Source organism: Strigops habroptila, chromosome 2, assembly GCF_004027225.2.
Source record: "Strigops habroptila isolate Jane chromosome 2, bStrHab1.2.pri, whole genome shotgun sequence".
Taxonomy (NCBI): Eukaryota; Metazoa; Chordata; class Aves; order Psittaciformes; family Psittacidae; genus Strigops; species Strigops habroptila.
Genome location: NC_044278.2, coordinates 120,756,588 through 120,771,522, shown reverse-complemented (window position 1 = coordinate 120,771,522; position 14,935 = coordinate 120,756,588). Strand labels below are relative to the sequence as shown.

The 14,935-nt window shown below is 51.1% G+C and overlaps 1 protein-coding gene across 1 annotated transcript in view; it reads right to left on the bottom strand.

Moving 5' to 3' along the window:
- The window catches only part of MAP6 (microtubule associated protein 6), a 34,397-nt gene extending 27,780 nt beyond the window's left edge, over positions 1-6,617 (bottom strand). Inside the window, exon 1 of the mRNA XM_030476544.1 lies at positions 5,759-6,617. Within this exon, the coding sequence (XP_030332404.1) occupies positions 5,759-6,474 (716 nt within the window). The 5' untranslated portion in view covers positions 6,475-6,617. The remainder of the gene's footprint in view (positions 1-5,758) is intronic.
- Positions 6,618-14,935: the final 8,318 nt, after the last annotated feature.

The window sequence follows — 14,935 nt, the reverse complement described above, 5'->3', positions numbered from 1 at the left end:
GAGGAGATCAAGATGCAGATGAGGGCAGGATAGGTGCCTGTCTCTAAAACCCACCCCATCCTCTTCATGTCTTGGTAAATACAAGGGTTTTCTCCACACATGGTTATTACATACTCATATGACTGGTCCTTGTGGTACCAGCAGACGTCGTGTCTCCTCCTGCTGCTAATGGTAGGTATCAAGTAACTGCTGAGCCAGAGCTCAGCCTCAGCCAAAGCCATCAAACATCTCTCTGAACAGCCCTTTCTGAATGGAAGAAGACATCCTGTCCCTTCCCTTCCACCTGAGAGCAAAACTGGATCCATTTGCTCACATAGGTTACCTCAATGACACTCCCACCCAAACTGGGAGTTCATAGCTGAAACACTGGGAAATGGTGTCTGCCCAAGAATGTTCTCTGCTATTACGTGTGGGACACCCCTCACTCATACTGTTAAACTCCTTTAGCCTCAAAACCAAGGTGGTTGCACCCAAACTGCTTGTTGGGATGACTTCTTGGCTCATACCCATTCCCAAACCCAAACTGGGAAGTGGGCTAGGGACTGTTTGAACAACAGAAGAGTGTAAGTGAACATGTTCCCATGGCCAGGAATGTGTCCTGAACTGTTTCATTCACTAATACAGACCCAACCTATGGATCTGATTGGAAATTTCAGGAGGCATTGGAAAAATTCCCACCAAATCTGACACAACTGCCAGCACAAGCAGCGTTCCTGAGTGTCTCACCAAGATGGGACATGTCCTCCACTGGATATCTGCAAGTATAGGTTAGATAAAATCAACCTGGTGTGGTGCAGATCTATCACCCCCTTCCCCAGAAATGGGATGTGGACCAGAAAATCTCAGGAATTCCTTTCATCCCTATTTCCACAACTGTAATGATGGAGAATGAACTCCCTGCCCTCACGCAGCTTGTTCCAGCCTTCCTTTATAGATACCCCTCCCTAAATTCTCTCCTCTGTATCTCAGGAAACCACACAGCAAGTCCTCAGCACTGACTCATTCATCTCTATAGATACTACAAGTTCTCATTTGCTCCACATCTTTAGTACCTCCAGGGCTCGAGATGAATGACAAGCACATTAACAACAGGAAACTAATGCTAGAGGCAGCCCCAAATTTTCCATTGAAGCCTTTCCTGGTTTGTTTCCTCTGGTAGGAAAGGAAATTGGTGGGGAAAAATAATTGCTTTGGTTGAAAGAAAGCCCAAAAAGATTCTTTTTTTGGGTGAAGAACATGAAACCTTGGCTTTGCAATATTACTTCTCGAGGGGATATTCATCACCTCACCACTCTGACACACTGCAAAGGGGGTGAAGTTCCCCCTTTCCCTTGTATATCTTTTTTCTTCAGGGAATAATATAACAAAAGGAGAAGAGTGCAAGACAAAGAAGGAGGAGGGGGAAAAAAACACCCAGGAAACACCTAATTCTACCATTTTTCCATCTTTTTTTAAAGAAAAATGGGAAATATTCATTCTTTCTTGCATTTTTTTGCCACTTCCACTAGCAAATGCCACTGTCTGCCCATGTTATCATGGATTCTCTCTGGTCCCACACCCCCAGGGTCAACTTCATCCCCTCCATCCTTGGGTGCAGCGGGGAGAAGAGCTCTGCCCATCCTTTCCAGGAGTTCAATCCCAAGCACTTGAGAACTGGGATCACCAGGGCCACCTCTGTGCCCAGTACAGATAAAACCCTCAATGATGCCACCAGATCCTCCTATGGAACAGCAAAGAACTGAACAAGAAAGGGTTTCGTCTAGCAGCAACAGCTTTCCAAGGAGCTGAAAAGCCCCCAAGCTGGGTCCTGAGCCCTATCTAGAAGTCAGGTCAGACACATAAACCCAGTATTCCCACTCAACCTTGTCATTACTTGGTCCACAGGCCACCACGAGAAGCAGGATTGCAGAGAAGATAGGAGTGAAGGGAGATACAACCAACCCCATAACACTGCTTGGGCAGCACATGCTTTGGGAAGGGAAACTGAGGCAAGAAGCAACCCGGTGCTGGAACCTGCATCACACCAAAGCACATCCGATCACAATGGCGGCTTCCAGAACCTCAACCCCAGAACAACAACAACAACAAACTGGAGAATGATGCCCCAGAGCTTCACCCTGACCCCAGCCCTGATGCACTGTGCGGGCTCAGGTAGGTCAGGCAGCACCCCTGCCTCAGTTTCCCCACAGCCAACAAGGAACAGGCATAGGCGACTAGTTGACAAGCAGATGCCATCACGCATGACTTCATCACCTTCAAACCTACTTGCTACCAATGGCTTCAAACCAGATGTTGTCCTGAAAGTCACGCAACTTTTGGAGATGTGAATGAGCATGTTCTCCCATCCCTTCCCTTGGTTTGCCAAGAGAACTTAGTTGGGCATGGAGAAGAGAAGGCTCCTGAAGGGGACACCTTAGAGCAGCTCCAGTGCCTAAAGGGGCTCCAGGAAACCTGGAGAGGGGCTTTGGACAAGGGCCTGTAGGGACAGGCCAAGGGGAATGGCTTTAACCTGCCAGAGGGGACATTGAGATGAGCTCTGAGGCAGAAGCTCTTCCCTGTGAGGGTGCTGAGGCGCTGGCACAGGGTGCCCAGAGAAGCTGTGGCTGCCCCATCCCTGGCAGTGTTCAAGGCCAGGTTGGACACAGGGGCTCGGAGCAACCTGCTGCAGTGGAAGACACGCACAGCCCTCCCATTGCTGCTCTGGCTCCTGGGCTCAAATACTGATACAAAGAGATCACCCATCCCTTGGGCTGGGAGTAGCCTCCATCCTCCATGGCCATCACCAGCAGGGTCTGTAGGTCTGGGCAGACCCAGCTCACAGGCACTTGGCCTCTGCATTCATTTACTGGGATATAAAGAGCTTGGAGAAAGGGATCCCTCCCCTTCGCATGGACTTCCCCAATGACCTTGGGCTAAGTGCTTGCTCTATCCCAATCTCTGTTCCCTCACCTGGAAATAATACTCGGGGGGATAAAGGGAGTTTAAAAACCATTACTGGCGTGCTCTTTGGTTTCACCAAGGAGCTGTTTCCCAGCCTTGGAGCATCACATTACGCTGATCTACAGTGGTGACAAAGGACTGTAAGGAAATCTCCCCGTCTCTGCTGCTGGGGAGCCTTTATCCATGCAAAGCCCAGCAAAGGCCACAGAGGACAAGCCCCGCCTAAGCCATAGAAACAAAGTATGATTTAGGTTGGAAGAGACTTTAAAGCTCATCCAGTTCCAACCCCCTGCCACGGGCAGGGACACCTTCCACTAGAGCAGGTTGCTCCAAGCCCCTGTGTCCAACCTGGCCTTGAACGCTGCCAGGGATGGGGCAGCCACAGCTTCTCTGGGAAAAGTCTGTGCCAGCGCCTCAGCACCCTCACAGGGAAGAGCTTCTGCCTCAGAGCTCATCTCAATCTCCCCTCTGGCAGGCTAAAGCCATTCCCCTTGGCCTGTCCCTGCAGGCCCTTGCCTAAAGCCCCTCTCCAGGTTTCTTTAGGAATTGGAGCCATCCTCACTCCTCTCTAGCAAAACATCACTAGGAGATAATTTTGGCTGCTGGGTAGCCTAAAAGGTTGCCCACGTAAAACCATGGAGTCTCCCATCCTTGGAGGTGTTGGAAACCCACCCAGAAGGGCCTCCTGTGAGCAGCGAGGTTCTTGATAGTAATAAGGATTTGGAGAATTTGGCTTTTAAGAACAACCCAAACAACAAACAGCACTTAAAAGGTGCCTCGTTTGAACGGAAAATGAGAACAATTAAGCACAACATCACTTGTACATTAATGAAGAGGCGCTTATGTTCTAGGGCTGAGCGTCAGAGCAAACACTTCTCTTGTAATATGCCGCAAGGAAAAACAAGTGGGAGAGGAGATGAGGACCCAAAGGGGAAAGAGAAGCCTCAAGGGTGTCCTGACAGCCAAGGGGCAACACAAGGAGGGCTGAATCCTTCTTAGCTTTAAGATCTGAGCTGACCCAACCCCTTTGCTTGTGAACAGCAGCCATATGAATTGGCTGGAGCAGGTTGGAGGGATGGGAAGGTGAGAAATCCATGTTTAAATCCACAAGGAAATAAGTGTAATTATCCTTTGCACCTGTATAAAAGAGCAACACAACAGCTCTGCAGCTCTAGGGCAGCTTTCTGCTTCAGTCCTGCCATCACCAGCCCAAGCTCACACCTTGCAAGGTGACAAGAAGCTAAGATCCCAACGGAAGGACTGTGTCACAGCTGGAAAACCCTTTTCCCACACCCTCTATCCCTGAAAAAAACAGATCCCAAAAATCCCTGGCTGTTTTCTCACATCCCAACCACCACCATCACACACCTGGATGGACCTGAGCCCGCAGCAGCACTCCCATCACCAGCAAGAGCCAGAACTGGTGCCAAAATGCAGCAAGAAAAGGGCAAAATCTCACTGTTTAAATCATTTCCCACCTGGCAGGAAACATGTCCAGTGGGACAGAGGAGTCAAATCTCAGCTTCATTTTAAATCCCCATGAATTTACAACCTGTTTGAGGGCAGGGTGTCACCTCTACATCTCTCTAGGGGAGAAAATAAACCATTCCAAGGCATAAACCCCTTGTCATTCACATGGAAACGGGCAGAAAAGGCTGTGATTCCACTTTTGTCACCACAAACCCCAGCTTTGCTCTCTGCCACCTCCACGGCAGCGGTGGGATCTGCCAAGGAAAGCTCTGGAAAACACAATCACTGCAAACCCTCCTCACACACATACGTGCAGAGCAGCCCCCCCCCGGCTCCCATCACTTTTGTTTTGCATTCCCGACACATCCAACCCCTTCAGAAACAACAACAGCATCTCCCAGAGAGGAGTTTCCCACTCCAAATCCCAAACAGGGTCTCGTCCTGGGGTGAAATAAGGACACCCCCCCTTGTAGCCCCGGATGGGAATGATGGGGGGGGGACAGAGGGATGTGCCACCCCCCGCTGCGCTGCGTTAAACATGGCAGCATCCGAAGGCTGCCCCACCCAAGCGGCCTAGGACGCGTGTCACCCGCATCCCGCATCCCGCTGCATCCCTGGCATGCTTTGTCTGGGGAATAACATCAGCCTGGGCAGATGCGTAGGACCCTCCAATGTGTGGGGGACCCCACTCGTGTATGGGACCCCTGGGATGCAGGGATGTTGGTCCTTGGGAACCCCGGAAGCAGGGATGCTGGTCCTTGGGACCCCCGGGATGCACGGATGCTAGTCCCTGGGACCCTTAGGATTCTAGTCCCTGGGACCCTTGGGATTCTGGTCCCAAGGACCCTCGGGATGCGGAGATGCTGGCCTTTGGGACCCTCGGGATGCAGGGGTGCTGGTCCTTGCGACCCTCGGGATGCTGGTCCTTCAGCTCAGCCTCCCGATGACAGCCACAGATGCACTTGGAAAGGACCAGGGGTGACTTGCACATCCCAAAGAGGTGACCCAAACCTCCCCTGCTGAAAGCCACCCTGGGGGGTGCATCTGAATTTTGGGATATGGGAGGGATGGGTGATGGGGAACCTGCTGCAAGCCCACCCGACATAAAGGACCCGTGTATTCACTGCCTGAATAGTGAACAGCACAGCACCCACCACCGACACCCAGAGAGAGGTGGAGAATTTTAAGGACATCCCCTGGGTGGGAGATGAGCAAATCCCCCAAAACAGTGTTTCAAAGCTGCATTCACCCACTTCCTAAGGTGGGATGTCCCTTCTGGGGATGGGTAAGGAGAAGGGATGGGGATGAGGTTGGAGATGAGGATGGGGATGAGGATGAAGGGTCTCACCTGTATGACGAGCTGACCCCCGCCGCCACCTCCTCCTTGATCTGCCTGTTGAGGGCATCAGCAGCAGCCCTGCCCCTGCCCACCTCCGTCTCCTCCACCTTCTTCCGAGCCTTATCCCTGCCATCCCCGGCCCGCACCGCTTTGGGATGCTCATCCTCCGCTTCACCATCCTCCTCCTTCCTCTCGGCTCCGGGCAGCACCTTCCTCCGCTTCTCCTGAGCCGGTTTCTCGGGGGAGCCGCGGTCTAGGGCGAGCACGGGGGAAGGTCCCGGTTTAGGGATCCAGGGATGATCTCCCCGCTTGGGAATGGGCCAAGCGCGGAAATCCTTCTGGTACTGCGTCTCCTTCTCGAAGGGCGTATCCGAGGGCTGATACTCGCTCTTGGGTTTGCAGCTCGGCTCCGGCCGCTGCACCTTCCACGGCTTGTAATCGTGCCGCATCACCGAGTCAGCCGGAGGGGAGCCGTGAGGGGCCGGGCCGGGCCGAGCCGCACCGGGGGCCGCTTCCCCACCACCAGCACCACCAGCCGCAGCCTCGGCACCGGGCTGGGTGTCGATGGGGGCAGCAGCAGCGGCGGCGGTGGTGGGGCGCGCCGCGGGATGCTCGGTGGCCTCGGAATACTTGGTGAAGACGAGCGGGACGGCGATGTCCGCCTTGTCCAGCTGGCTCCAGAAGCGGGCGATGCAGCAGGCGCGGCTGATGCAGGGCCACGCCATGGCGGCCCCGCGCCGCCGCCTCCCCGCACGGCCGCCGCGAACCGGGACCCGCCGCGCCGGGGATAGACGGGGCGGGCGGGCGGGGAACGGGACACGGCACGCACGGGGCACGCCCACGACGTACCGGGAGAGGGGCGGGGCTTGGGAGCGGCGGTGCGGGGACACGTGTGTACATACATGTGCAAGGCGTGTTCGTGCGCGCCTGTGTATGGTGACAGGTCTGCGTCTGCATACGCGTGTACAATGCACATGCGTGCGAGACGCGCATGCACGCGTGTGCGCCGACACACGGCTGCACATGTGTGTTCAAGGCATGCATGCGCACACATGCACAGTTGCACACCTGCATACAGACACATGCATGTGCAAACACATGGACAGTCACACATACATGTAAGACACGCCCGTGTATGCACACACACATGCACAGTCACACACATGCACACGAGCATGGATGAACACATGCACAGTCACACATACATGTAAGACACGCCTGTGTATGCACATATATGCATGAACGCACACCTGCATGCACACAAAGGCATATTCATGCACACGCGTGCACAGTCATACACTAATGCACACACACGCATGTACACACACATGCACAGCCATACATACATGTAAGACACGTCCATGCATGCATACACACATGCACAAGCACTCACCTGCACACACACATGCAAGACATGCCCATGCATGCATGAACACATGCACAGTCACACATACATGTAAGGCATGCCCATGCATGCGCATATATGTATGAACACACACCTGCATGCACACGTACAAGGCACATTCACGCACACGCGTGCACATACACACACTAACGTGCACACACACATGTGCAAGACATCCATGCATGTACTCACACATGCACAGCTACACACCTGCACACGCATGTGAGACGCACCCATGCATGCATGAACACATGCACAATCACACACAGTCACACATACATGTAAAACATGCACATTTATGCACACATGTGCATATACACTCACATACATTTGCAAATCACGCCCATGCACATGTGTGCACGGTCACACACTAAGGCACAACATGTGCAAGACATGCCCATGCATGCACACATGCACAATCACACACAGAGGCACACATGTGTAAGACATATCCATGTATGCACACACACACATCCACTCGCATGCAATGCACACACACATGTACAATTGCATACGTGTACCAACATGCACACAGATGTGTGCACACTTACAGGCACATATATGGATGCACACATGCAGACTTACACACATGCATACAAATGCATGCAGCACACATGGACACATGTGGGCACACACATGCACACCTGCACACACATTTACACGCATGCACACTCAGTGTGTGCACATTGCATGCATACATACCTGCATGAACATGCGTGTACATGATCACACACATACCTGTGCGCAGATACGCGATACATATGCAGACGTATGTGAATAGACACACATACATGCATGCACACTGACATCTGCACACAAATGAAAACACACATGCAAGACACATCTGTGTGCAAACATCTGCACGCATATATGTGCACTTACACAGGACACACACCACACATGCATGCACACACATTTGCACACAGACACATGCACATACACACACACAAACTTACATTCACACATGCATGCACTCACAGAAGTGTACATGCTAACTCACACACCTGCACACAGATATGCACACGTATGTGTGTACGTACACCCATGCACATACATGTAGACCCACACCTGTACACACATGCATAAATGTGCGTGCAGTTGTAAAAATGCACTCATGTGCACACATGCATGCACATATACAAGCACACACGTGCACACAGATGCATGCATGCAGACATGCACAGAGACATAAATATGAACACACGCATGAACACACACACACATTGGACATGGCTGTTCACACGTGCAGGTGCACACACAGGGCTGTGCTCACACGTGCACACACCGCGTATGCACACATGCATAAAGATGTGCACATGCATGTGCGCACATCTGCATGCACACACACCTGCACTCATGTGCACATGCACACATGTATGTCCAATTACACATGCACACAGTTGTACATATGCACACTCATGCTGCACACATGCATATGAACACATGAACATATGCACACCTGCACACACATGAACAAATGCGCATACATGTGTGGTCCCATGTGCATGCACACCTGCACACACATGTGCATGCATACATGGACACATACACACACATGCACAATCACATATATACACATCTGTATGCACAAACATGGGCACACACGTGCATCAAATGTATGCACACAAGCGCATACGCGCACATGCATGTACACACATGCACCTAGATGCATACACCTGCACACATGTGCATGGACATTCACCTGCACACACATATTCATGCACAGTAATATGTTCACACATGTGTACATACAAATGCACACAGACACATGTGTACACATGCTTGCACATAGATGGACACACATAGAATCATGGAATCCCAGACTGGTTTGGGTTGGAAGTGACCTTAAAGCTCATCCAGTTCCAACCCCCTGCCATGCACACACATGTACACACATGCACACGCACACATTGTTCCATGCACTTTATGCCTACACATACACACATGCGTGCAGCTATTTGCACACACATACATGTGCACAGACATACATACACACACAAAGACACACACCTATACCAGCACATGCACGCGCAGACCCAGGCACCCCTCAAAACACACACATGTGCACACGTGTGCGTACAAACACACATGCACACCTTTAGAGAGCAGTCGCAGTGTCACCCTGCTGAGCCCATTTCCCCTCCCTATGGGGTTTTTAGGGATAAAGCCATGCACACACACGTGTTTTAGGGATAAAGCCACACACATACACACACATGTTATTATTCGATATATTATTAATGGTTTATTATTTTATTTGTCTGGTTTTTCCCTATTTAATGCTTTAACAGATATTTTAATCTCCCTTTTTGATAAGAAAGGCCACGGATGATGCTGCTCGGGGAGGTTTTGCAGCATCAGGAGCCTCCTCACTGCAGACCTGGATGGAGTTGGGAGCTGCGGAATGGGAGGCAAATTGCCGAGTGTTAATATCAGGTGATACATAAACCCTGAAGCTTGTTCGCTTTCAGGAATTGGCTACGGAAAAGTCAAGACAAGTGAAATCCATCAGTTCCCATCAGCGGAATTGATTCGCTGGCTGCAAACCGCTGAGAGAGGATGGGAGGGGAATGAATACGAGTGTTTAAATAACCACCATGGTGGAAAGCAGGAATAGATTCCTCCTTCTTCAGCCTCTTCTGGGAAAAGGCTGTGTCCAAGCCTGATGCTGCATGGTGAAAGGTCTGGAGTCTGATGAGGAACGGCTGAGGGACCTGGGGGGGTTTAGTGTGGAGAAGAGAAGGCTCAGGGGGGACCTTCTCGCTCTCTACAAGTGCCTGACAGGAGGATGGAGCCAGGAGGGGGCTGGTCTCTGCTCCCAAGGAACAAGGGATGGGACAAGAGGAAACGGCCTCAAGCTGCCCCAGGGCAGGTTTAGATGGAGCTGAGGAACAATTCCTTCCCCAAAGGGTGCTCAGGCATTGGAACAGGCTGCCCAGGGCAGGGCTGGAGTCACCGGCCCTGCAAGTGTTCACACCCTGTGTAGCCGAGGCCTCAGTGCCATGGGTTAGTGGTGGCCTTGGCACTGCTGGGGAATGGTTGGACTTGATGATCTTAAAGGTCTTTTCCAACCTGGTTCATTCCATGATTCTATGATTCTGTTGGTTTTGAGGATGGCCAAGGGCACGGGTGTCACTCACATGGGACTGTACCAACCTGGGGCACAGCCCTGCCCAAAAGGTTCATGCTGCCAAGGGCACCACGGTGGGGTGCAAACCAGAGCAACTGATATATTGCAGCACCCAAAATTAGCACTGACTTTGGGGAGACCTCCAGGCAGCGGTTCCATGTTCCATGGGATCTGGAATAGCTTCCAGCAATGATAACCAGGATGTTTCAGGAGTTGATTAACAGGGGACCTGGTGAATCTCCTTCTAACATCCTCAGATGAAGCCAGGATGCTTTGCAGTCAAACTTCAGCTGCTGGAGACCATCCTGGGGCAGATTTAATGGTCCCTCCTGCATTTCATGACAGCATGAAGATCATGCCCACCAGCTAGATGATGAGAATCGATGCTGCCAACAGAAAAGCTTGACCAGATTTATGTCTTTCTCTGCTGGATCTGATGACAAAGAGGGATCAGCTTGTTCTCTTGGACCATCAGCTGACATCTCATCATATGCTGTCATTACATGTTCTCTCCATGCCCTGTACAGATGTAACCACCAATTGTTGTAGGAAATATTGTTATGGCGTTGTAGGAACAGAGTGGTAAAGCTCAGTGCAAGACCTTATAGGAGGGGAAGCAACCTGGAGCAACCTGGTCTAGTGGAAGGTGTCCCTGCCCATGGCATGGGGTTGGAACTAGATGAGTTTTAAGGTCCCTTCAGCCCAAACCAGCCTGTGATTCTATGGTTCTATGATTCTATGAATGACTGAGAGGCTTCAGGGGGAAAAAAGTGGGGTATCTATGATTAGAAGTGAGGAACAGTGATTTGGAGAGAGCTTACAGCTCCTCCGCTGGGGCATGAAGTCCCATAGGGTCTACATGTGGTGGGACTTCAACAAGGGGCTCATCGGGGAGCCACAACCAGCATCTTCTAGCAGGGAAAGCAGGACAGCTATGCATAGTCCTGGCTTCCCGTACATGTCACTGCATTGCCCCTTGCATGTGTCCCTTCAGGTCCTCTGTGTTAGGCTTTCTTAGCCTTGCTCCGTGTGCATCCTGCTCCACTCATGAAGTCTTATGGGCACATCCCACCGTGCTGACTTGCAGAGCTCGGTGATTTACAGAAGCCAAGAGCTGGGTGACTCAGGGCTTTATGGGTTCCTCCTCGTGCTCAGAGATGGACATTGATCAGCCGAGTCCAAAGGCCAGTGATAAAGGGATTACAGAGAACGATCTATTGAGGGATTAAAGGAACTTAATGTTCCCAGGCTAAATGCAAGCAAAGAAGATTGAATAAATGGCTATAAATACCTGCAAAGTGAAAAGCCAAGGAGGATGGAGTTGGAGCTGTAGCAGGGGCCACGTGTGTGTGAGTGGCTGTTAGGAAATAAGGAGAAATGGTGAGAAAATCACAAATAATGAGGTTTAAAAGCCACGGAGGTGAGAATTAAGCAATGGGGGTAAATTAAACAGCAACAAAATTTCCCAGGAGGTGCTAACGTGGGATTGTAGGGATTGCTAGTGATCAGTGCTAGACGGTCCCAGGGGTCCCTGCCATTCCTGCAATCACAGCTCAGTGATGGTCTACTTGACACTGTTAAGATTGGGCTGGACAGGGTGCTGGGCTGTCTAGTCTAGGTCATGCTTTGCCTGGAAAGGTTGGAGCAGATAATCTTCCAACCTGGGATTCTAGGATTCTCTGATCTGTTTCTGATGCTGCCATGGGGACCATCCACCCTTGCCCTATCCACAACTGAAACCCAAGTCAGCAAAGAGAACAAGAGAAGGAAAATGTGAGTGGCCAGAGAAACATATGACTGCAGGAGAAGTCAGATGGACCTTTTGGTGGGTAGGTCCTGCCATGGAGAGGTTCATCTAAGTGAGGTTTTCTCCACTGTTATCATTGCTCTCAAATAGCAAATCGTCACCCATGTCCAGACAGGGACTTGCTGACAGTTACACAGAAAGCCTGGGAATAAATCTGTATCTTCTCACTTCCCAGTAGAAACCCTTCTCCTCCCATATAATCACGTCCCTCAGATCAGGGAAAAAGGGGATTGGGATATTACAAGGACAGAGGTGGTGTAAGGTTATACCATCGCATGGCTCCTTTCTAGAAGGACACTGCAAACTGTGGTGATCCCCACACACACAGCAGGATGACTCTTCACCTCCTCATTTCCAGCCCAGACCCATGTGAAGTCACTGTAAAGCTAAACTCCTTCCTATTTGGCCCTGATGGGTTTTATACCAGCCTAGTTCCATCATGAGGTTGTTTTTGGGGTTTGGTTCTATTGCCTTACAATCCTCTAAGATGATCCCATGATTACTGAGTTGTGAAGGATGTTCCAACAGTAGCAACACCCTTTAGTAAAGATGGGGTTGATGATGATGAGATCAGGACCTACCTGCAAATCAGTGCCAGAGCTGACTGATGCGCCTTTTTTAACTATCAGAGTTGTGGTAAATGGCTTGATGTCCAGTTGGAAACCTGTAACGAGTGGTGTCCCTCAGGGATCGGTGTTGGGACTGGTCCTGTTCAACATCTTTGTCGGTGACATGGACAGTGGGATTGAGTGCGCCCTCAGCAAGTTTGCCGATGACACCAAGCTGTGTGGTTCGGTTGATACGCTGGAGGGAAGGGATGCCATCCAGAGGGACCTTGACACGCTCGTGAGGTGGGCCGATGCCAACCTTATGAAGTTTAACCAAGCCAAGTGCAAGGTCCTACATCTGGGTCGGGGCAACCCCAGGCACTGCTACAGGCTGGGCGGAGGAGAGATTCAGAGCAGCCCTGCAGAAAAGGACTTGGGGGTGTTGGTTGACGAGAAGCTTAACATGAGCCGGCAGTGTGCGCTTGCAGCCCAGAAACCCAACCGCATCCTGGGCTGCATCAAAAGAAGCGTGACCAGCAGGTCGAAGGAGGTGATCCTGCCCCTCTACTCTGCTCTTGTGAGACCCCACTTGGAGTACTGCGTACAGTTCTGGTGTCCTCAACATAAAAAGGACATGGAGCTGTTGGAGTGAGTCCAGAGGAGGGCCACGAGGATGGTAAGAGGGCTGGAGCACCTCCCGTATGGAGACAGGCTGAGATAGTTGGGGCTGTTCAGCCTGGAGAAGAGAAGCTGCGTGGTGACCTCATAGCAGCCTTCCAGTATCTGAAGGGGGTCTACAAGGATGCTGGGGAGGGACTCTTCCTTAGGGACTGTAGTGGTAGGACAAGGGGTAATGGGTTCAAACTTAAACAGAGGAAGTTTAGGTTAGATATAAGGAAGAAGTTCTTTACAGTGAGGGTGGTGAAGCACTGGAATGGGTTGCCCAGGGAGGTTGTGGATGCTCCATCCCTGGCGGTGTTCAAGGCCAGGTTGGACAGAGCCTTGAGCCACGTGGTTTAGGGCAAGGTGTCCCTGCCCATGGCAGGGGGGTTGGAACTAGATGATCTTAAGGTCCTTTCCAACCCTTACGATTCTATGATTCTATCAATCACCCACATCTGCAGTTCCCTTGCCACAATGTGGACAGTGACAGGAGGAGAAAGCAAGAGGGAAGGAGCAAAGCAGGACAATGTGACTGGCAAAGAGCAAGGTGAGACCTTCAGAGATGGGTCCCTGCAGAGAAATGAGTGTCCATCTGAGGCCTGGCTGTAGTCTGAGGTGCTAAACTGGGCCAGAGCTCCCAGAGTTCAGGTAGGACCATTTACACTAGCTAAAGCCAGAAGAGTTCCCTGGCATGGCTGGGTACCAACCAGGACTTTAGGATGGAAAACACCTTGAAGCATCAGATCTGGACCAGGGATGTCCCCACATTTCCCCTCCTTGGACACACCATGAACCCCCCTGCCATAGTTTAGAGTGAGGTGTCCCTGCCCATGGCAGAGGGTTGGAGCTAGATGATCTTAAGGTCCTTTCCAACCCAAACCATTCATTGATTCTATGGTTCTATGACTGTATTGAGGGTTGCACAGCTCAGGAAGACCAGGAGCTCTGGTCCTCCATATCTCCCCACAGCATTGCTGGTGGTTTCTCATAGGAAACATCTCATTTCCAAGCATCAGAGCTGAAAGAGTTAAAAGCCTCTTTGCTTTCAGAGCAGAGGGGTCCTGACATTTGCAGCGGAAGACAAAGGATGGGGAGAGATTCAAGCAAAACCTAAGCCACTTTCAGCTCACTTAAAGCAACCAGTGCCTTTTAGAGGAGAGCCTTTGGGGTTTCACCAGAGCCCCGTTGTTTATAGAGACTCCAGAAATGGAGTCTAGCCAGTGTAAATTCCTCATAGCCTGACAAAAAGAAGAGGTTATTTCTCACCTAACACCTCTGCTTTGCTTTTGCCAAGGGTTGTGTTCCGTTTTGTTCTGTAATTCCTGGTGGTGGGGAGGTGGGGAATTTGAAATGCCCCTTGGACCAGTGAGTGACGCCTTTGTATTCGTGACGGTGCTCTAGCAGTGGGCTGGCTTATAGTTCAGTTCAGCCTGTTAGCAGCGTTCTGCTGTATCCTGGTTACCAGCAGACCTTTGGTTTCCTCAGGCCTCGCACAAGATGGTTTCTGTGTTTACCTGAGCAGCTTCTCTGTTCCATGAGGAATTTCCCTCTAGATTTCTGGATTATAGCTTTTCCATTCAGTAAATCGCAGCTCTTTGTATGTGCCTCAACAGCGGCTCAGACCATGGTTAGA